Source organism: Giraffa tippelskirchi, chromosome 2, assembly GCF_054371585.1.
Source record: "Giraffa tippelskirchi isolate mGirTip1 chromosome 2, T2T-mGirTip1v1.2.pri, whole genome shotgun sequence".
NCBI lineage: Eukaryota > Metazoa > Chordata > Mammalia > Artiodactyla > Giraffidae > Giraffa > Giraffa tippelskirchi.
Genome location: NC_137276.1, coordinates 33,640,711 through 33,664,790, shown reverse-complemented (window position 1 = coordinate 33,664,790; position 24,080 = coordinate 33,640,711). Strand labels below are relative to the sequence as shown.

The 24,080-nt window shown below is 40.7% G+C and overlaps 1 protein-coding gene across 44 annotated transcripts in view; it reads right to left on the bottom strand.

Annotated features, from left to right (window-relative positions):
• SORBS1 (sorbin and SH3 domain containing 1) overlaps positions 1-24,080 on the bottom strand; it is a 235,927-nt gene that overhangs the window by 120,259 nt on the left and 91,588 nt on the right. For 42 of the 44 annotated variants that reach the window (XM_081552228.1, XM_081552150.1, XM_081552025.1 and 39 more), the window contains one exon: positions 1,564-1,637. In XM_081552228.1, the coding sequence (XP_081408354.1) occupies positions 1,564-1,573 (10 nt within the window). In that variant the 5' untranslated portion in view covers positions 1,574-1,637. The remainder of the gene's footprint in view (positions 1-1,563; positions 1,638-24,080) is intronic. The other 2 variants (XM_081552231.1, XM_081552234.1) reach the window with 1 other exon arrangement.

Here is a 24,080-nt window from a genome sequence, read left to right as displayed (position 1 = left end):
TTCTGTCCTTTATTGAGCCCATCTTTGCATGAAATGTTCCCTTGGTATCTCCAATTTTCTTGAAGAGATCTCTAGTCTTTCCCATTCTATCATTTTCCTCTATTTCTTTGCATTGATCACTGAGGAAGGCTTTCTGATCTCTCCTTGCTATTCTTTGGAACTCTGCATGCAAATGGGTATATCTTTCCTTTTCTCCTTTGCTTTTAGTTTCTCTTTTTTTCTCAGCTATTTGTAAGACCTCCTCAGACAACCATTTTGCCTTTTTGCATTTCTTTTTCTTGGGGATGGTCTTGACCACTGCCTCCTGTACAATGTCACAAACCTCCGTCCATAGTTCTTCAGGCACTCTGTCTATCAGATCCAATCCCTTGAATCTATTTGTCACTTACACTATATAATTGTAAGGGATGATTTAGGTCATACCTGAATGGTCCAGTGGTTTTCCCTACTTTCTTCAATTTAAGTCTAAATTTTGCAATAAAGAGTTCATGATTTGAGCCAGAGTCAGCTCCTTGTCTTGCTTTTGCTGACTGTATAGAGCTTCTCTATCTTTGGCTGCAAAGAATATAATCAATCTGATTTTGGTATTGACCATTTGGTGATGTCCATGTGTAGAGTATTCTCTTGCATTGTTGGAAAAGGGTCTTTGCTATGATCAGTGTGTTCTCTTGGCAAAACTCTGTTAGCCTTTGCCCTGCTTCATTCTGTACTCCAAGGCCAAACTTGCCTGTTACTCCAGGTATCTCTTGACTTCCTACTTTTGCATTCCAGTCCCCTATAATGAAAAGGACATCTTTTTTGGGTGTTACTTCTAGAAGGTCTTGTAGGTCTTCATAGAACCGTTCTATGGAACCATACTGATGATGGAAGTAAAGTTCGATGATGTAAAGAACAATATTGCATAGGAACCTGGAATGTTAGGTCCATGAATCAAGGTAAATTGGAAGCAGTCAAACAGGGGATGGCAAGAGTGCACATCGACATTTTAGTAATCAGTGAACTCAAATGGACTGGAATGGGCGAATTTAACTCAGATGACCATTATGTCTACTACTATGGGCAAGAATCCTTTAGAAGAAATGGAGTAGCCCTAATAGTCAACAAAAGAGTCCAAAATGCAGTTCTCGGGTACATTCTCAAAAACAACAGAATGATCTCTGTTCGTTTCCAAGGCAAACCAATCAATATCACAATAATCCAAGTCTATGCCCCAACCAGTAATGCTGAAGAAGCTGAAGTTGAATGGTTCTATGAAGTTTATTGTATATCAATTATATCTCAATAAAGTTGTCAAATAGAGGGAAAGGGAACCTATTATAAAGATGAGAACACAGTACATGTAAAGCATAGAGTGTAGTTCTTAATATACAGTAGGTACTCAATAAATCATTACTAATAAAGGTGATGATGACAATTTATGACAAAGCTTTGACACCTACCCAGGACTCGAAAAATAGACAATGAAACACAGTTGGGGCCTTAAGAGTAAGTGGGAATTCTGAGCAAATGGTCCAGCTTTGTAGATTTGTCAAGAAGAGAAAGACAGGATTTTAAATGACTTACCAGAGCTCATGGTGATGCCAAAACAGTCTTCTGCAACCGGGGCTCTGCACTGCTCTCCGGGGCTCTGCACTGCTCTGCAGAAAAACACAAACACACAATGGAATTGATGAATGGCAGGTTCGAGATAAATCCCTGTGGTTCACTTTAAAAATGCAAACACCGTATACAAACCTTGATAAAACCAGGGGGCTGAACCAGGAGTCACTTAGCCAAGCTTCTGGTTCTTAATTGGCTGTGTACTGACATAACCTTGGACACATCACACAACCTCCTTGACTTCTGTTTCATCACCCATACTTGGTTTTGATACTACCCAAGAATCCATTCCAGCTCTAACATTCTATTAAAAAACTCAAGTTACACAAATCCCTGGGGATCAGGGAGAGGGTAAAGGAAAGAACAAACTTTCAGGACAGTGAAGTCAAGTCACAACACAAACTGGTTACTGGGGACTAATAATAAAAGATTATATATAGCTTACTATGTTCAAAGAAATGCTGTAGGTGCCTTAATTTTATTAATTCGCTTGATCCTCACAAAGACTCTACAAGGTAAGTACTAGCATTGTATTAGTTTACAAAGATGAGGAAACCAAAGCATACAGAGGTGAACAGCTTGCTGCCCATGTGACAGAGTTGCTTCTGGAATCCAGCCAGCCTGACCTGAAGGCCAAGGCATGTAGGAAAGACACTCTATTGCCTTGAGGTGGGAATGCAGTCCACTTACTCACTGACAGGTAAATGGTAACCCGCTCATTTAATAAGGTCCCATCCCAAGTCCCCCCAGAACCATTGGGCTGCTGTCACTATAGTTGTACTCTTCTAGAATCTTATCTAAATGGTATCATAGTATATGTAACCTTCTGTACCTGGCTTCTCTCATTTAGCATAAAACAATTTAGCAACTGGCCATACACGTGTGGGTCCATCTCTGGACTCTGATCTATGGATCTATCTTTCTCTAATCCATTGTCTTGATGACTAGAGCTTTATAGTGAGTCTTGAAATCAGGTAATGTGAGTCTTCCAGTTTCATTCTTCTTCAAAATCATTTTTGTTCTTCTAGGTCCTTCACATTTTCGTAAAAATTTTAGAGCCATCTTATCAATTCTCACCAAAAACAAAAACTACAAAAAGCCTGCTGGAATTCTGAATGAGAACGTGCTGAGCCTATATATCAATCTAGGGCAAATTAACATTTTAACAATATTGAATTTTCCAATTCATGAGACTGGACTGTCTCCCTTTATGCAGATCTCCTTTAATTTCCCTCAGCAGTGTTTTGCAGTTTTCAAGGTACAGGTCTCGCACTTATTTTAAATACAATGTCTAGCTGAACACATCTGAAGGACAATCTGAAAAGCAAGTCTTCAAGAGATGAAGAACCTTGCTATTTAATATGTGGTCTGCAGACCAGCAGCACCGGCATCAGCTGGGAACTTACTGAAAAATGGAGAAAGTTAGAAATCAAGCCCTCCACAGCTGAATCAGAACCTGCATTTTAACAAGATCTCCAGCTGGTCTCTATGTACTTTCAAATGGGGGACACAATGGTGTAGAGGCCATCAACTTCCCGGTTCATGAATTCTGTAATAAGGTCATGGTATGGTCCCAGGGTCTGCACCAAGGGACATGCTTTAATTTCCTTTTTTAACACTGAAGTCGGGCTCTGGTTTCCTTTCTGGCAGTTATCTTGTTCACTGCCCTTGGAATTGACTGCATAGAACCTGAGGGCAAAAGGGGAATCATTCTAAGTCCATCTCAGCTCAAACGAGCAGTAATTCTGCCTCTGTCACTGTCAAGTACACCTGGGACTACCTGTGACCTTCAACTGGCCCTCAGATTGCTCTCTATGCTGTGCAACGATTCACTCTTTCAGTTAAGAACACAACCTGCTGTGTTCTGTATGCTCGGGTGGTTTCCAATCTCAGTTTTACGATACCTTCATTTGCTTCCCAGGGCCAAAAAGGACGTCAGGATATCATCCAAATGCTTTACTTTTTAAATAATTGTAATAATTATGCTAAGGTTTTATTTAACTTTTAAAGCACAACTGAAGAAACGTTTTTGTTTCAACCATGCAGTTATTTTAATAGAGAGTATTTTTCTTTTACAATCCTTTCTAACCTTTATCTGCATAAATAGTATTTACATAGTTATAAACAATGTCTGGACAGCTTTGTGTTCCAGTTCTCAAATATTTCATGAACAGTTTTCTGGATTTTTACAGTCATACTCATCATTTTAATGGCTGTAACATTCCATAATTCATTTATCAACTCCCTCTGTACAGTTTGTTTTAATTTTAAAAATAAATACATAAATGGAATACTACTCAGCTATAAAAAGAATGAAGTAATGCCATTTGTAGCAACACGGAAGGACTTAGCATCATACTGAGCGAAGTAAATCTGACAAATATCATGATATTAATTTTATGTGGCATCTAAAAAAATGATACAAATGAACTTATTTACAAAACAGAAACAGACTCACAGACATAGAAAACAAACTTATGGTTACCAAAGGGGAAGGTGGGGAGGGGAAAATAAATTAGTTTGTGATTAACAGACACATACTACTACATATGAAATAAACAATAGGAATCTACTGTATAATACAGGGAACTAAATATACACACAATATACATATAAAACTGAATCATTCTGCGGTACACCTGAAACTAGCAACATTGTAAATCAACTATAGTTCAATTTTTTTTTTTTAAAGTACATAGCACAATAGCCTTCTTAGGCTGGAGAAGAAACTAATGGAAATGTCTTATAAAGCAAATAAAAAGGGTGCCTCAACTCATACGTGTTGTCTTGACCATCTGTTATATGGGGGTCACCCTTTGTACATTTTATATTTCTCAGTACAGATACTAGTAGCTTCTAGATGTCAGCCTTACCCTTATTTAAAAAGTGGTCTAAAGTATATATGGGCAGGGACAGAATCCCAAATACTAACCATCACTTTGCCCCAAACATCCACCAACCAGAGTAGATGCCAGGCGTAGCGCCCTCGGTGGGGGGAGGGGGACCCTCCTCAGGCCAAGTGTTTACATAGTGGCTGGATTGCAAGAAGATGGAAAGAGAACGGGCCCAGGGTGGTAGGACACAATTCTAGTACCTTAGGAACTTGTATGACAGTAGTAGGCGGTGATGGCAATGTCTAGGTAGTTACCAGCTCCGCACACAGAGACTTTGGGGGTAGTAGATTCTGCTCTGTGCTCTCACTTGATTGTTTACATAGGCAGCAGGTGACACTAAGCAGGGGGTAGTTTAAAATAAAAACTGCAGCAGTGGCAGTTGTACCAAGGATGGTGCCTGGTGTCCCGTCCCCGGCAGTGGTTGCAACAGCAATGACACCCCACCCAGACTATTCTAGGGCCTTGTGTTGGCTCTGAGTCTACCAGCTCAGCCCCTCTGAATTTCTCCCTCTGTTCTGAGGATGATTCTCCTGCTTCTGGCAAACTCCAAACTACCTGAGATCTTGCCAATAAATCCCCCTTTCAGTCTGAGTTAGCCAGAGGCAATGTTTGGATGTTTGCAACCCAAGCAGCACAAGATGAGGGGGAGGAGGGAGCCCCCAAGGTTTTGCTAGAGAAGAGAGTCACTATTCCTCTCTCCTGAGTAAGGCCATCCACAGCTGAACCCCAAGAGGCTCAGCAATCGGTTTTGTCCCTACGGCCTGAAGAGCTCAGAGTCAGGGCAGTGGGGATGCAATTAGGAAGCTGCACAAACTGAGGCTGAGCAGAACGCTGAAGGCTTTGGAAGTCTCAATCTAATCCAGGCAGTTTATTTAGAGATAGTCCGAGTATTATCATCATATGTAGAATGTGAGAGTTTATTTTACATAAAAACCTCTGACACTTACTGTTTATTTAAAAATGAAGCTGTAAAGGGTTTGAGTCAGTTGAGAACATGATGGCACATCTTTGGAATTTCTCCCCCAAGTCCCCTCCAAAGGAGGCAGAGGGCCTTTGGGTAAAAGCCAAAGCGACGAACAGTGCCACCTAGTGGCAAGACTGGACCGCTGCAAGGGGGCAGCGATACCCTGGGGGGTTGCAGGAATCTACAGTGTCTCAGCTTGGGTGGGCCAGGTAGGGTCAAGACACCACCCCTTGGACTGTCAGGACATCTGTACTTGGTCAAAACAGCACACATCAACACAGACATTCCACCAAAAGAACAAGATGGGAAGTAGCCAGTCTTGCTAAGAATGCATCCAAATAATTAATGCTTCTGCACCATCATTCTCTGATTCCACGACCCTATAATTCTGAGATAAGTCTTAATGACACAGTGAATAATTACTAAAAAGCAAAAGTTATGCTCATGTTTCCAGCAGAAACAGAACCCAATAACTAAATATGGACTGTTTATTGGGGAAGGAAAAAAGGTCCTTCCTTTTATGGATGATTCAGGAATACATGACAAGGGAGGAATTGAGTTTGTCTGTAAAAATGAACTCAAGGTCCAGCAAAGATTCTTGGAAGAGAATGAGCCCCTGGGTGACCTCTCACACAGTATGCTCCCTATGACTTTTGGTGTTTTGTCTCCATTGCTTCTTTCCAAACACACACAACTGCAAGATACTGGAAGGGTAACACTGTGTCATCCTCAGAACTTAGCGTTTAGTGTTCAGTTACGAACTTTGTCCCCATCTCTATTTAGTCTTCAGAACCTAACTTTCAAGTCTTACGTTCGAAATAACCAAAGACTGTCTTTAACTCTACTATAGCTTGGCTACAAGAAACTAGTTTCCCATTCAACCAAACTATGATAATATTCCAGCTTTGAAATCCAATCTGGGACTTGATATCTATACCAATAGTTATTTATCTAGAACTATCTATCTATGTTTGCAGATACTTCCATGGCTTGAAAAGAATAATATGGACAGCTCACAAAGCCCACAATACATGCTTGACCTTACTGCTTTTATACTTGCTGATCCACCAGCAAAGGCATGTTTCTCCAATTATTTGACAGTTCATCCTCTTCTCAATCTCTAGTTAAGTCATTTCTCTTCAAATGTATCCTCGACATTATTAGAGAGGGTGCAGAGACTCTTCAGAAAGCCAGAAAGGATAAACATTGAGTTGCTAACACTTCCTTTCAAGGGGAGGAAGTTAGGATAAACTTGACCCTGACATTAACTTCAGCCTGGAATTCCATGACTCGGTAGGGGGCTCAGAACACAACAAGCGCATGGTTTCTGTGAAAAGACTGATGCTTCTGGAGAGAGAGCAATAGGAAAACACATCAGAAAGGCCACCCCCCACATCCTCCCATTTCCTCCTGGAAACCCTCCAGTATGGTTTCCGTTCTAACCAATTATCTAAAATGGCCTTCAGAAAGGTTTCCAGCACACACACATGGCCAAGCCCAACAGTTTATGCAGTGGTCGGGGCCTCACTGACCTTTCCACTGAATTTAAGACAGTTAACTCCTTCCTCCTCCCCCAAGCACTTTCTGGTCTCGATTTCTAAGTGTTGCTGCGGACTCGTTTACCCTGAGTGATGAGGCTCTTCCTTCTATAATAGAATGGGACCTCTGTAGTTCTTCTAGGAGTTTAAAGATCTAGAGGACCCAGAGCTGTGTCCTCATTCCTTTCCAACTACATGCTCACTTCCTGGAGGATCTCACATGGACTGTTAGAACCAGAAGGATCCGTGCAGGTTACCTAGCCCCTTTGTCTGGTTTTCCACCTGTTTTGGAAGAAAGTTCCATGAGCCCCTCAGGCTACTAGGACAGCTGTGCTATTATGGATTTCATTCATTTACTCTTGCTGAGCTTTCCTTGGATGAATGGGCTCTATGGCTACTAAAAAAAAAGAAATCTAATACACGCCCTTATTATTTTGGTGCAAAAACAGATTCAGAAAAAGTCTCCCGTAGTCTTGCTCTTCATTCCATCTACTAAGCCCCGTTTCCCTCCTACTCCTCTTTTTTTTTCTTTTGAATTTTTATTGGAGTATAGTTGATTTACAATGCTGCTAGCTTCTGCTGTACAGCAAAGTCAATCAGTTACACACATACATATATCCACTCTTTTTTAGATTCTTTTCCATATAGGCCACTACAGAGTATTCAGTAGAGTTCACTCTGCTATATAGCAGGTCTCTATTAGTTATTTATTTTATATATAGTAGTATGTATATGTCAATCCCAATCTCACAGTTTACTCCTGCCCCATTTCCCCCAGGTAACCATAAGTTTGTTTTCTATGTCTGTGAATCTGTTTCTATTTCATAAATAAGTTCGTTTGTGTTGTTTTAGATTACACATATAAGTGATATCATGTGATATTTGTCTTTCTCTATCTTACTTCACTCAGTATGACAATCTCTAGGCCCACCTATGTTGCTGCAAATGGCATTATTCCATTGCAGCACTATTTACCATAGTCAGGACATGGAAGCAACCTAAATGTCCATTGACAGAGGAATGGATAAAGATGTGGTACATATACACAATGGAGTATTACTTAGCCTCATATCCTTCTTCCTCCTTAGGGTGCCTTTGGCCTCCTGGCAATGGACACTGAATTCCAGATGAGAATCAACTCTCCACAGCTAATGCATGAACTGGTCAGTGCCCTTTTCCGCTTATAACCTTCTGATATCACTCACCAAACAATGCAACATGTCCTGGTAATCAGTTACAAAAACAGGCCAAGGCTGTTACTCATCTTTTCCCACCCTGCCTTCCCAGTCTCCACTCCTCCAATCAAGCCCTCTGGACAGTGAGGCCCCTCCAGCAGGACAGGGTCTTGCTCATCTCTGTCTACTAACGTCCAGCATGATGCCTGGCTCAGACCAGGCACCCATTAGTGTTGGTGGGGTGAATGGCCCTCATGCAGGTCTAAGTTCACTGCTTTCTCTCCCTTCCCCTGACCTTCCATTCCACACCTGCTGCTTTGTCTAGTCGATTCTTCTGCCCTCATGACTCATGCACCCCAGCCACCTCTGCTTTTCCATCCTCACACTCACCATTCTATTCCATTGCCTCATTCCCAAACCATTACAATGGCCCAATAAGTCTCAGAATCACCATATAGCCCACTGGAGAAAAAAAAAGAAAATCCATGGGGTCTCTATAAGCTCAGAGGGACAGAGCAAAAGGAAAAAAGGCAGTGAACCTCCTAGGGAAGAAAAATGTTTATCTAAAACACAGGCCAGATGATACCATCCCAACAGTGTTTCTTTACACCTACTGTGCATCTAAACTAGTGCCTAGCCCATAGGAGACCAATGTGAATCAGACAGTTGCTGTCCTTGAGGCCATCATGGAGTTGCAGGACAACAAATATGTCCCATTTAATATAATATGATGGGTAACCCTCTGCTAGCGATTTGACCTAAGTACTACAGGAGCATAGAAAGAAGAGGAATAAATTCTGCGAGGAGAAAGAATCAAGGAATGATAAATACTAAAATGTTTAAATGTTCAATGGCACACCTTCTGAAATCACCTTAAATGTCACACTTTGGGAAACATTGGTCTAAATGTCCAAATTCCTTAACCTACTGTAAGGCTCTGTAAGATGAAGTCCCAATGACTTTTCTAGTCTCATCTCCCCCAGGTACTCAATAAGCCCTAAACTCTATGTGTATCATATTCGTCATTCCCAAGGAATCCTGAATGAGATTTCCCATTTCCAAGTTGTTAATCTCATTGTTGCTTCCCACTAAGGCCTTCTCCCTCATCTCCCCAAACATTCAGACCAATCCTACTTGCCAGATGCATCGACCCAACAAAAATGGAAGATTTTAATTTTGGTTTTAGTCTTATTTTTACTCACTATTAAAAGTCACGATGATAAGGAATTCATTTAATAAGACTTATTTAATAATCTTGGAATTCAGAAATCCCATGCCCAAGTTCCCACTAAATTCATCACACTTTCATCCCAGGCCCTTGCCAGAGGTGAGATCAAGCAAGATCCAGAGTTGGAAAGTTAGCTACTGATAAATCTGCAATTACTTTTTTCCCTTTTATACTTATATGAAGTCTTTCAGGAAACATGTAAAGTTGATTCTGCCAACAAAATTGGCAATAAGCAAAAGAGCCCAAAAGAGTTTCAAGTCTTATATATGTAAAATTATTTCATCTTTAGACAACAGAATTTAGGAGGGGATTACAAGTTATGTAGTACAATGCATGGTTTACAATAAACATAATAGAGAGGATTAATATCCTTGTTTTACAGTGTACTCAATACTTATTGCAAGAAAAATTGTTAAAGGCATGAAGAAATTCCAAGAAAAAAATACAAACAAATTTAAGTGAGAAATGTTCACTTAACTTGATTAGTTTTAAAAGATTCAAATATGACTAACCATTTTTTCCACCTCTTAAATCAGTCCACAAGTTTAAAACCATTAGTGCTCAGTGTGAACAAATGCAAAGCCATAGACATTTTCCTACAGTGTAAACTGTTACCATTGTTTTCAGCATAGAACATCAAGACTTAATGTAGCTCACATCTTTTGTGCTTTAGGGGAACCTATAGCTCAGAGAAAGAATGCCAAATGACAATAAAGCTACGTAGACAGAAATGTTTACTATAGCTTTATTAATAATGAAAACCTAGAAACACTGCTGTGTTCAGTAACAGGGAGCCAATTACAATAGCCACTCACCTCCTGGGTGGGCTGAACCATTATGAAAATAATGGTTATGTAGAACATACAACATGGGAAAACACTTCTTATAAGAGTAGGTGAATACCACAATATTATAAAGTAATTAGCCTCCAATTAAAATAAATTAATTAATTAAAAAAGATTTAGGTGAATAAAAAGCAGTAACAGGTCTGCATGACATTTTTGATTATAAATATGTAAGAATCAAAACACATGCACATACTACAAGGAAAATATGACCAAATTCTAACAATGATGTGGTAGAGTAGAATTACAGGTAACTTTGAAATTTCATTTCTATTTTCCAAACAGCAGATAATGTGGTTATAAAACACTTCTTCTTTAAATGATGGGAAATTGTTTTTTAGTCTCATCCCTGGCATTTGATACACAATTGTGTCATCTTTAGAACTTTAAAGAGCAAATTCTAGCAGACAAGCCAAAAAAAAAAAAAAAGGCCACCAACAATCTTGTCCACTAGGACATGGCAGCCCCATGTGATGTAATCTTTTCTCACAACCCATAACAAACACCCCAAATATGGAAATACAACATTAATTGCCAGTGATCGCTTTGTTTAATGAAGCCAAACTACTCTCATGCAGTTCCTTATGAGGACAAGGTTGCGGGGGGGGGGGGGGGGGGGCAATAAAATGACTAGAACGTTCAGCCAGATTTCCTAAAGAAGGAATTGTACCAAAATATTTTATCTTAAAATAGTCCACAGGGACTGCCAGGTGACAACACACACAGTACCCCATGGCTCCTGCTCGCTGCCAATTCCCTACCCCTAACTTGAGTCCGTGGCATTCCAGAGCCCTGAGCTCCTCAAACTCTTTATATGTACAACTCTGGGCACACACCATTTCTTAAGCATGCATTGTTAACTGAGACAAGTCTTAAATACAAAAACTGGCCCATTTGTGTTTCCCAAATATGGCTGCGTGTTCAGAACCAAAACAAAGCTGTCTCATTGCAGCATCCAGTACACTCGAAAGCCTTCACTTAGGAAATCTAGATAATTGAAACAAGGGCAGATTTCCAAATTCATTAGATAACAGCAAAACATCTTAGCTCTGCTTAAATTGTAAATACATAACCTCAAACTAATAGAGGCAAGCCTAGGATATAAATGACACCTTTCTTCAGAAGTCGTCACTACACGATGTCTACCTATAGAGACTGCACAAATGAAAGCATTTTGAATTCTCAGGAGAGTAAAGGTTGAACCACAGGCTGTAGGTAAAGAGACTAAGAAGTTACTGTGTGTGGCTGAAAAAAAAATTTAAAACAGCTGAAAAGGGGTCTTTTAGAGGTTGAGAACGGGAAAGAAGGGTGAGTTTGATATGGCAGGAGAGGTGTCCATTTTTAATCCCTAATTCCCACTCAACTTCTCTTTTAAACCACAAAATTCCTAAGGCTATGTATTTACCACATCATATATCATACAGACATCTGCAGTGCAGGCCCCTACCACACTCAGGAATGAGGGAACAGAAGTTCCATTCAGTAAAAAGACTCTGGGTCTTTTGCAAATACATAACTTAAATACCTCAATTCATAATACTGGCTTATTCAGGAACTGCTTGTTTTCCTTAGATGTTCTGAAATTTTACTAACAGTATACTAACCTAGCAAAAAGCCAATAGAAGCACTGAAAGCATCATCTTTTCTGAGAAAACCTCTCAGCAGCATTTGTCTAATAACTGAGGTGGAACACATATAGCCTGACCAGAATCAATAACTCCTGAACCCAAGCCTTGGAGGCTGAGGACTGCATCAGATCCTTGGTGCCTAACAATAATATATGTGAGATGCTGATTTCCATTCATCATGCAGTGAATTGCAGTACTTTGGCTATTTTTCTTTTTTAATTGCATTCTGAACTAATTTTAGGCAAATTTTTAGTTTATCGGGTATAAAAGTTACACCCAAGCATTTGAGAACACAGTGTAAATTTCTGAAACGAGTTTTCCTCCAACTAAGCTAAAATCACTAAAAATATTCAATATAGTGTCAAGGTCATAGCAAACATTCAATAAAAAGTTTTTGGGCTTTTTTAACTTATGTTATTTCTCAGACCAGATTACCTGGAAATCAGTTGGTACCTATTATACATTTATATATTAATAAACATTATATATATGCATATATACACACACATTTATGACTTCAGTTGTTCTATGTGTATCCAACTATATCAATAGTTACTTTGAATATCAATGTTCTAAATGCATCAATTAAAAGAGATTATTGCATGCTTAGTCAGATCCAACTCTTTGCGACCCCAGGCTCCTCTGTCCATGGGATTTACCAGGCAAGAATACTGGAGTGGGTAGCCATTCCATCCTGGGGGATCTTTCCAGCCAGGGAGTCCTGCATTGCAGGTGGACTCATCACCGTTTGAGTCCCATGGGAAGCCCAAAAGAGATTACTGGAGTGGATCAAAAAACAAGACCCAACTATGTGCTATAAGAAACCCACTTTAATTATAATGACACAGATTCAAAGTAAATAGATGAAGAAAAATATACTGTGCTAACAGTTTCTATATGTGTTTAGTAGCTATGCAAACGGAGAAAGCAATGGCAACCCACTCCAGTACTCTTGCCTGGAAAATCCCATGGACGGAGGAGCCTGGTAGGCTGCAGTCCATGGGGTCGTGAAGAGTTGGACATAACTGAGCGACTTCACTTTCACTTTTCACTTTCATACATTGGAGAAGGAAATGGCAACCCACTCCAGTGTTCTTGCCTGGAGACTCCCAGGGACGGCAGAGCCTGGTGGGCTGCCGTCTATGGGGTCGCACAGAGCCGGACACGACTAAAGCGACTTAGCAGCAGCAGCAGCAGCAGCTATGCAAAACAACCACACACACAGAAAAAAAAAAGTTAAAAGAACTGGATTTAAACCCTAACTCTTATCAGCCTCAGTTTACTCACCTACAAAAAGAAACGAACAATACCTAATTCCATAAGGTGTTTCTAAATTTTAAAAGCTATATGAAATATTGTAAAGTGCTGTTATAAAAGGAAAAGTATTCTGGTGAAGAGATGCTGATATAGTCCTGTTATCCATTTTTTTAAGAGATAGATGAATATCTTATCACGAAGTTGATATTACTAATACTTGATCATATAAAGCATCAGGCTTTATATACTGAAGTAGCATCTAAGAACCAAGAAATTCATCTCTGGTTCTGCCTTCCTATGCAAAGTCAGGCAATGAAGGACACTGCATAAAAGCATCGGAGAAGGCAATGGCAACCCACTCCAGTACTCTTGTCTGGAAAATCCCATGGACGGAGCAGCCTGGTAGGCTGCAGTCCATGGGGTCGCTAAGAGTCGGACACGACTGAGCGACTTCACTTTCACTTTTCATTTTCGCTTTTCATTTTCACACATTGGAGAAGGAAATGGCAGCCCACTCCAGTGTTCTTGCCTGGAGAATCCCAGGGACGGCGGAGCCTTGGTGGGCTGCCGTCTATGGGATCGCACAGAGTCGGACATGACTGAAGCGACTTAGCAGCAGCAGCAGCATAAAAGCATCGTATTTTAAGATACTTCAGAGTTGCTCTCTCAGGTCGGGTCTCAGGGAGCCACACCATTATTTTAAGACCCACTTACTGTGCACGCATACTATGCAGGCCCTCTGCACATGCTTCAGAACAGACAGATGAACCATCTCTTCGTTTCCTGAATGCCAACTGTGAGCCAGACCCTTCTGTACATCAGTTCTGCTCTTAAGAACCCCTTATAAGGTTTCCATACCCATTTTGCAAATGAAGAAACTGAGCCTCGACAGACATGAAAAGACTCATTGAAAAATCTTGCAGAAGTAGGAAAGATCCTGGCGCTGGCCTCCAAGCCCGGGTTCTTTCCAACCCATGGTCCTCACCCAAAGAGGCACGACACGGTCCCTGCCAAAAGCAAGATGCCCCTGTGTGAAGGTTGTTCAGAGATCTGACACACCTTAAAAAGAGATGCATAATCGTTAGGGGGCATTTTTATCTGGCTGTGGTAATCAAAATTTATCAACCAAGATAAGAGATGGTGCCTGCCCTCAGAGACCTCACATTTTAGATGAGAAGACTAACAGCCTTGAAACCCTGATGAGGCACTAAAGACAGCATGAAAGAGCATCTCTGGACTGCCCTCCACTGTAGGAATATGCCAGCCGAGAGAATGCCAGGCTTCAAGACTCACCTGGGAAAGACCAGGGGACATGCTGACAAATACACCCTCTTCTGACTGTTTAAAATATCCTTGTAGTTCTTACAATATTAACTTCTCTGGAGAGGGTTCACTGGGGAGACTAGCTCACACACAGTACTTGCTGGCAGCCTTTAAGAAGCAATGGCACCCATCAACACCCCCTTACCCACACACACCTGTGAAAGACTTAGAGGGACTCTAGAATAAATGACCTGGCTTTCAGCTGCTGCTCTGCCACTTAACTAGATGCTTGAGCTGACTGCTGTCAGTTAACCTTGGTAAGACTCAGTCTCCTCATCTATAAAACAGGAATAATAGCCATCAGCCTCAGAGGCTCAGGATGAGCATTAAATGAGGTCAAACACATCAAGCAATGATCACAGTGTTACAAAGTGTTCAACAAATTCTAGCTACTTTCAGGAGGATGAGCATCATCCATAGTATCTGAGGCTCAAAACGACTTTCTCCTCAGCTGGCTTCTCTGAGTAGCAGCTGATGTTCTCTTTTCAACTGCAGGTAGGTTAAAGCTAATTAAAACGAAAGCCTCACCCAGTTCTCCTTTCAAGACGCGCTCACTGCATGCTCTTCCTGTCCCTCCTGAAGTTGTCTGGCCTGTCTTTTCCCAACATCACAAATCTCAAAACCTCAGCTTCCCATAAGAAGCAAAGTAGTAGCCTACCTTTTCTCCAAATAGTAAATTCTCCTGGATAGTTATGTTACTGCCTAGGGGGTCACTTAATTTACGTATAAAAATGATCAGATGATCTTTTTCCATGTCTTCTGCTACTCACGAGGCTGTTTTCCTCACGAAGTCCCTAAGGTGGAGTTTCCAAGATGGGCTGGGTAGCATTTGGTACACAGCACTGAATGTACACAGAAAATTATATGGAAAGAACACTGGGTTGGCAGTGAGCCTCAGCCACAAAATGGCCTTGAATGCAGGCAATGGCATCTGTGCTGGTCTCTACCAGGACACAGAATGCAAAATAAATTCTTTGGAAGTTCCCTAATTCAAGATTAATCTGCCTGGATGGGAGGGGAGTCTGGGGGAGAATGAATACATGTGTATGTATGTCCACCTGAAACTATGACATTGTTAATCGGCTATACTCCAATGCAAAATAAAAAATTAAAATAAAAAAAAATTTTTAATGATTAATCTGACTGAGGCATGCAGGGTGAACCATAGAAGTGGGGGCACTGGAGCAGGGAGAATAAAGCAGGCCAACGAGGGGACAGTGACATCCAGTGATTTTTTTATAAGCCAGCCCACTCCAAAAAAAAAAAAATTTCCCTCCACCGTGTACACCCACTCTGCCCAGGAAAGTCACTCCCAAAGAACTTGTTTTGCTCATCTGGCTGGGCAAAAAAGCTCCATAGAGGCTTCAGTCACACCAATCACAGGTAGTAACTTCTACATTCATCTTGTCTTGCTTATCTGCAGCAATAACTGCAGAGAAGTTGATTTTCTGAGCTTACTCCTTATATCTCATTCTGCCACATTTGCCCATAGCAAATTTTCTTTTTTCTGCTCAAATGCCTCGGTGGCTGATAACACAAAATTATCAAAAAGTAAAAGACGTCAAAAATCCTTTAGAACTCAAAGCAGGTTGCTATCCAAATAGGGACACAATAGCAACCACGAAAATAAAAGATGACCAGGGTGCTTAAGAGTTCATTTTCAAACAAATGTCAAAGAGAACAGTTCTCAACACAAAATGACCTTGCCTTCACAACTCACATAACATAATGTATAAATAAGACACTGGAAGAAAAGAACAAGGTATTCAATTACATTCATTGTAGGAGTGGGGATAGGGGAATGAGATGATGACACTGAGCTCCTAAGAGAATATTAAATCCCTCACAGTCAACTATCAGCAAAAAGTTTTAGGTGTTCAGGCAGTGACTTCAACATTATGAACCACAGCTTCTGCCACAGGCAAAACAAGGATTAAAATAGCACTAACCTCCCTCCTATGAGGATTAATTTCCCTCCTGTGCATTACCCACGTAGCATAGTGAGAACTCAATAAATGGTCACATTGACATAATTGGTCTATTTCCCATTTGTCTCATTCTCCCAATATGAGGAGAATCAGAGGTGAGTGGAAATATGGTTTAATAAAAGACTTTAACTAGACACTATTTTACTATAACAGTTTGTTTACTGGGATTCTGCTTGAAGTGGGGAGGGCAATGCCAAGAAATGAGGCTTTGTGCCTTGAACAGAAAACATAAAACTTGTGGCAGCCCCACCCAGCACCCCACTTTTTCATAAAACTTTGCAGGTTACAGAACATCAGTGCCAGCGGTGGCCTTGGCTGCCTATAATCTTTAAAAAAGGAGTGGGGTGAGTGGGAATGCAATATGATCTGTCTTTAACAAGGTTTCATGTGGCCGAGGGACTCAGAGCATCACAGAATTTCAGGGCTGGAAAGGACCACAATTTCCAAATGTTATGAGTCTTGAAGTCCAGATCAATCCATCAAGATGAGAGAATACTACAGCCAGTCACACACAGTCCCTGAAACAAAGAATTCCCACCCTGCCAAGCCCTTCCAATAGGACAAGGGGGAAAGCCAAGCCAGCCATAGCTGTCACAGCTTCTATGCCCTGTGGTCCCGCTGTACTCTCTAGAAGCTAAGCTCTCTGAAGCTAGGCATCTGTTACCACGTGAGTCTGTAAGTCTTGAGGATACGATAATATTATTCTAAATTCCTCCTTAAAATTTCACTTTGTTCTTCCCTCTGAAAAAGCAGCAGTACAAAATTAACAACTAAAGTTTCATAACATTTATAGTAAGTCCAAATGTCTCATACTAAAGTAAAAAAATCTTATACACAAGTACAAGGTTGGGAAATAAATAGCTTTCTCTTTTCAAAAAGAAATAAATCATTAAGGCAAATGTGCCATCAAATGCCCTTTGGTGTTTCTGAACCCATTATTTCATTCAATAAAAGTTCACTAATGCGAGGCACTGAACAATGTGGTTCTTCTATTTTAAATTTACAGTAGGTCTTACATGTCTGGAAATCAATCCCTCAAAATTCTAAACAGAGGCCATTTTAAGAAGACTGCAGAGATGGGGGAAAGGATAAAGGCCCCATGCAGAAATCGCTCCCACCCTTTAAATATGCAACAAAAGTCTTTCATAAATATGTAACTTTAGAACTCTTGGGTTGGTTTCCACAAATACCAAAGCTCCCTTTAAGAGGACTGAGAATATAATACATTGGTGAATATAATTACACTTCTGAAGGGAATCTAGTTTAAGAAGCATATAATCATAGACTCTTCTTATCTAATAATAAAAGTGCAAAGATAAATAAGTTTTCTCTTATGTAAAAATGTAAAGCCTAGCTAAATGCACTAGGAGGAGAAAAAACTAAAAGATGAGCTAAAGCTCTTGAAACAAAAATGAAAAATACTTGAACTCTCAGCATGGTATGAAGCATTTCTAATTCCCATCTGCTAACATCACAGCTCAAAAAACTAGCCGGCAAATTTAAACACAGAGAAATCTGGTGCAGTGAGACCTTGGGAAGCACAAAATCCAGGACAACGACCCAAAGTTCGCTAACAAGTCTTTGCTAAATTGTCAAGTCCAATCAGTTGAACAGGGACAGAAAATCCCAGTTACATATATGTGGAATTGAAAATACTCACACTCCTACTTCATTGCTGGTAACACCGAAGTCCAAAGAGAAAGGAGGGAGGAGCAGGAGGGCTCAGGAATGTGCCCGAGACGCTGACCAGAGGAGAACTGGCTGGGAAGGTCCTTTCTTGGGAATCTCCCAGCAATCGGCATTTACTCACTTAGCATGAACAAGTAAATGCCTGAGCCCTTCCAATGAAATGCCAGGCAGGGAAACCCTTCTCTGGCCACTCAGCTCAGCTCCCTCATTAAATTCAGAGTGAAACCAGCTGCTGGGAAAGGCAAAGGGTGACCCCGTCAAGGCTCTGGAAATTCCTAGCCAAGAGTAGATTGAGTGCCTGGATCAGTGCTAGAAGGGAGATTTCAGGCCGGCTTACGGAAGATAAGGAAACCATCCTCAAAAGTACTGCTCTGCTCCTGGCTGGAAATAAAGTGTGGTTCTCTGTAGAACATGTTGGGTCCACATGCCAGTCCGCTCGGCCTCACTGTCATCAGGGAAGAAGAACAGATGGAGGAAGAGGGGCAGGGAGTCCCCACAGATGAATAAAATGAGGCAGATGAACAGACCAGCTCAGGCAATATTTCAACAGGGGAAAAAAAGATCAATTCTCTACAAGAATTATTTACATTATATAGACAGAAATACACACAGAATTCTTCACTAAACAGAAGAGCTTGTTTACTATGTTTTTGGGGTTTTTTTTTTTTGATCCTTGTAGCCTACTTTTTTTTTTTTGATACTCTTAAGATTGGACGTTGGATGTTTAGTCACTAAGTCATGTCCAACTCTTTGCAACCCCATGGACTAGAGCCCACCAGACTCCTTCTCCTGGCAAGAATACCAGAGTGGGTTGCCATTTCCCTCTCCAGGGAGCTTCCCTGACCCAGGGATCGAACCCAAGTCTCCTGCATTGCAGGCAGATTCTTTACCACTGATTTTTTAAAATTTACTTATTTAATTGGAGGATAATTACTTTACAATACTGTGATGGCCTCTGCCATATATCAACACGAACAGGCCATAGGCATACATGCGTCCCCTCCCTCTTGAACCCTCCTCCCCCATCTCTCCCCGCTTCCCCACCCCATCCCTCCAGGTTGTCACAGAGCACTGGCTTTAGGTTCCCTGCATCATACATCAAACTCCCACTGGCTATCTGTTTTATATATGATAATGTGTATGTTTCAGTGCTGTTCTCTCAAATCCCACCCTCTCCTTTTCCCACTGTTTCCAAAAGTCTGACTTTCTTTTTAATTGAAGGATAGTTGATTTACAATATTATGTTAGTTTCAGGTGAACAGCAAAGTGATTCAGTTTTATATATATATATATCTTTTTCAGATTATTTTCAATTATAGGTTATTACAAGATATTGTCAACAAAGATCAGTCTAGTCAAGGCTATGGTTTTTTCAATAGTCATGTATGGATGTGAGAGTTGGACTATAAAGAAAGCTGAGCGCCAAAGAATTGATGCTTTTGAACTGTGGTGATGGAGAAGACTCTTGAGAGTCCCTTGGACTGCAAGGAGATCCAACCAGTCCATCCTAAAGGAGATCAGTCCTGAGTGTTCATTGGAAGGACTGATGCTGAAGCTGAAACTCCAATACTTTGGCCACCTGATGCGAAGAGCTGACTCATTTGAAAAGATCCTACCGCTGGGAAAGATTGAAGGCGGGAGGAGAAGGGGATGACAGAGGATGAGATGGTTGGATGGCATCACCAACTCAATGGACATGAGTTTGCGTAAACTCTGGGAGCTGGTGATAGACAGGGAGGCCTGGTGTGCTGCGGTTCATAGGGTCGCAAAGAGTTGGACACGACTGAGCGACTGAACTGAACAAGATATTGAACATAGTTCACTGTGCTCTACAGTAAACCCTTGTTGCTTATCTGTTTTATGTATAGTAGTTTGTATCCATTAATCTCACACTCCTAATTTATCCCCCTCCTCCCTTTCCCCTATGGTTTCTATAAGTTTATTTTCTATGTCTTTGGGTCTTTTTCTGTTTTGTAAATCCATTTGTATAATTTTTTTTAGATTCCACATATTAAGTGATATATTTGTCTTTCTAAACAAAGGTTAAGTTTTGTTTAAATCTTATTTCATTTGTTTTGTCTATCTTTGAAATCTACACAAATGACAGTAAGAAATTATATTCAAATATACATATGTTATGTGAAATCATTTTAAAGTCAAAGAAACTTTAAGATAATCTAAATGATAGCTTCTCTTATGTCTTGATCTTTTTTTTCCTCTTAAAATAAAGATAGATCTGTAACCGAGTATGGCAAGACAAAAACTGACATCTTTTGGCTTTCATTTCATTACTTTAAAAGCCAAAAACGCTGTTTTGTGTAACTATGTGGTTGGAAGACCCTAATAGAACAATCGTTGCCTTTTTTGTGGAGAACTGTCTATTCTCGTCTATCCCCAAATTAAATAAAATACTGGTTTTAGCTTTTGATACGAGGTAGCAATTTCCTCCAAATTCAGTAATTTCCTCCAAAGATACTTTTATAAATTCACAAGTGACTTAATAACTGATGATTTTCTTAAATGTAAGTTTTCTTCTTATGGGTATTGAGAAAGTATTTTAAAGTCCAACTTGCAATGCTATTCCTAGTCTACTCAATGAATTGGAGAATTCAGAAAAGAGCAGGAGGCATTTAAAAATCGTTTCTCATACGTGCTTTTCCACCAAATTTTTAAATTTGTATTTTAATTTTCATTATAAATTTGAATTATCTAGATTTAAGAACATTTTCTATTCTGGTAACTAAAATAATCTTTGCAAAATCTTCCAGAGGGTCTCAATACTGCTATAGGTTGATAAACAGGGGAGGCACCTATTTAAAATGCAGACTGTAGGTTCTGCTCTCAGATATGTTGATTGAGAGATTCCAAGAAGGCCCCAGAATCTGCATTTCTGACATGGAGTTTCAGGCCATCCTTTGAGAAACACTGGTCAACGTGCCCAGCTGAAGCTTCAATACTCTGGCCACCTGATGTGAAGCACTAACTCATTGGAAAAGACCCTGATGCTGGGAAAGATTGAGGGCAGGAGCAGAAGGGGGCAGCAGAGAATGAGATGATTGGATGGCATCACCGATTCGATGGACATGAGTTTGAGCAAGCTCCGGGAGATGGTGAAGGACAGGGAGGCCTGATGTGCTGCAGTCCATGGATTGCAAAGAGTCGGACACAACTGAGCGACTGAACAGTAACTGTAGCACCAACTATGAGATGCCCACAGCTCTCGCACAGAGCTGCCCACAAAGCCAAAAACCGCCAGGAGTGTGCTGCATCACTTTAAACATAATTTATAATCTGTACTGATTGTGTCAGAACTTCACTTAAGCAGGGAGACAGTTTTTCCTTTTTTCCCTACAAAATGTTCACAGTGAATCAAACAATGTGCAAATGTAATTCCACTTGCAGGGCCTGCCAGGCATGACTGCTCCCCATCTGCACACAGTCTGGCACAGAGTTTCTGAATGAGGAAGTAGCTCAGAGTACATGAGTCGATTAACTTAACTATTCCTAAACTTGATGTCTGAGAAAGCAAAGAATTCAACTGCACACAAAAGGTAGCATGATTTCATACCATAACCCATAAAATGACTCTAACCTAGAAAAAGATGTATTTGGACACATCCAGCGACACATCTAAAGAGCAAATGTTTATTTTTTAATTAGACAGGCTTTGATTTCTAATATTCCATTAATAATTTATTATATCATGCTATTGTTAGGGGACAGTTCTCCCCTTATATCAAACTCCCAACTTCTAATGTTTTTCCACTAAATACAGTCTTATTAATTATACAGCAACAGGAAAGTTTCTTAGAGAAAGCAATTAAACCCCCCCCAAAATCAAAAGTGGTTGTTTGAGTATTAAGCTTTTTAAGAATTCCCTTTTCATCTCATTTCAAGAGTAATTATTTTTTTTAGATTTATCAAGTTCATTTTTTAAAACATGAAAGAAATGTAAGCACAGAACTAAACATCTGAACATTAAAGATCCAAAATGTCAGCACAACCTCTTAATCTGTAGGACCAAACTGCCACAAATATCACTCATACCCGGGTGAACTTGTTTCTGATCCAGGTAACTGCTAAGTATTCAGGACTGCACCTCTGTAACACATAAACTTTAATTTGGGGGTAAGAGGAATTCCCTGGCAGTCCAGTGGTTAGGACTCTGCCCTCTCACTGACAAGGGCCCAGGTTCAATCTCTGGTCAGAGAACTAAAATCACGTAAGCTTTGAAGCTTGGCCAAAAAAAAAAAGTAAAATTTGGGGATGGGGAGCATATACTCAAGCTCTGCTTCACATTTCTTTTTAGCCCAGTCTGATCCTTTTTTCCTAGTAATAAATTAAACACAACTAATGTTATCACCAAGAGCCCCTTCTTAAGCACAGGCACTATGCTTAGCATGTTACATACAATGGCTCGTTTAACCCTACTAACCTTATGATACATGGACTGCTGCTGCCAATTACGAAAGCAGGCAAAGGCTCAGTGTCTTCTCTGGGGTCACACAACCAGGATGTGGTGGAGTTGTGACAGAAAATCTCAAACTGACCTTAGATTCCAGGCTCTTTTCTACGACCTCATTCTATAAAGGTGTGTCTTCCACTGCACTACGTTTCCCTGTCTACACTGTCCTGCTCAGTTTAAGAACACCTTCCTAGCACACTCATTTTTGTAGTAATGACTTGAATCTGCTCAATAGCATTCTGTACAATCACCCTGCCTTTCCGAAGTGTCTGCTTTGTCCCCACACTGTGCTTAGTCTAGCTGCAGACATGAACAGGCGCTGCCCTCGAGGGGCTTGCATTCCAAACCATGGAGGCGGCTTGAAAGCAGGACAGGGTTTGGGTTGGGTTTTTTGTTTTGTTTTTTTTAAGCCATGTGATGCTTGGCCCTGGTCCACTGCTGGCTGCTGAGAGTGTGACAGAGAACAGAAGCCTGGACTGAGGCCTGTGAGCAGAGACAAGGGACCCCTTTGGTCCACGACACGAACTGAGAGTTAATTAAGGACTCTTCACGGTGTTCACTCTGAGCCTTTCTCGGCACAAATTCCAAAACTAGAATTGTTTGTCTCTGCAAATTCCTAGCCACAAGCAGATTGAGTGCCTGGATCAGTGCTAGAAGGGAGATACTAAAAGGGAAACATTAAAGTAAAATCAAGTTTGTGGACATTTGAAAACAATTTTTTTTAAACCTGTTCATAGTTACGATGCTGGCATCACCATCAAATCCCAAGTCCTGCTGTTTACTCCCTTGACTCTTGTCAACTCAAGTGGCAAAGATATCACAAGTTCCAGTAAACACATGGCTCATTCTCATGCTGGAAGGAGTGCTAGAGGGGAGCTGGAAGGAGTGTCTGTGGCCAAGCTTAGGGTACAGCCTTCACAGGGGCAGTATTCCCCACAGTCCAGCAAGGCAGTGACCAGTTATCAAGGGAAGAGAACCCTAAGGTAACAGGTCAGTGTAGGTAGCCCATGGTCATGAACGTCCCCATTTCCCTCCACCACTAACTCTTGGCAATTCCACGGTTTTCTTTAACGAGAAGCCTGTTGCCTCTCTACCCATGCCCCTGCATTCCCTCAGAGGCACTGATTAAGAATGCAGCCTCAATTTGCAGCAACCTGGATGGACCTAGAGATGTCACAGTAAGTGAAGTGAGTCAGAAAGACAAATATATCACTTACACGTGGAATCTAAAATATGACACAAATGAACTTATCTACGAAATAGAAACAGACTCACAGACATTGTGAACAGACTTGTGGTTGCCAAGGGAGGAGGGAACATGAGGTAGGATGGACTGGGAGTCTGGATTAGCAGATGCAAACTATTATATGGAGAATGAACAAGAAGGTCCTACTGTACAACTGAATCACTTTGCAATACAGCAGAAATTAACACACTGTAAATCAACTACACATCAGTTAAATCTTTTAAAAAAGAATATAGGCCTA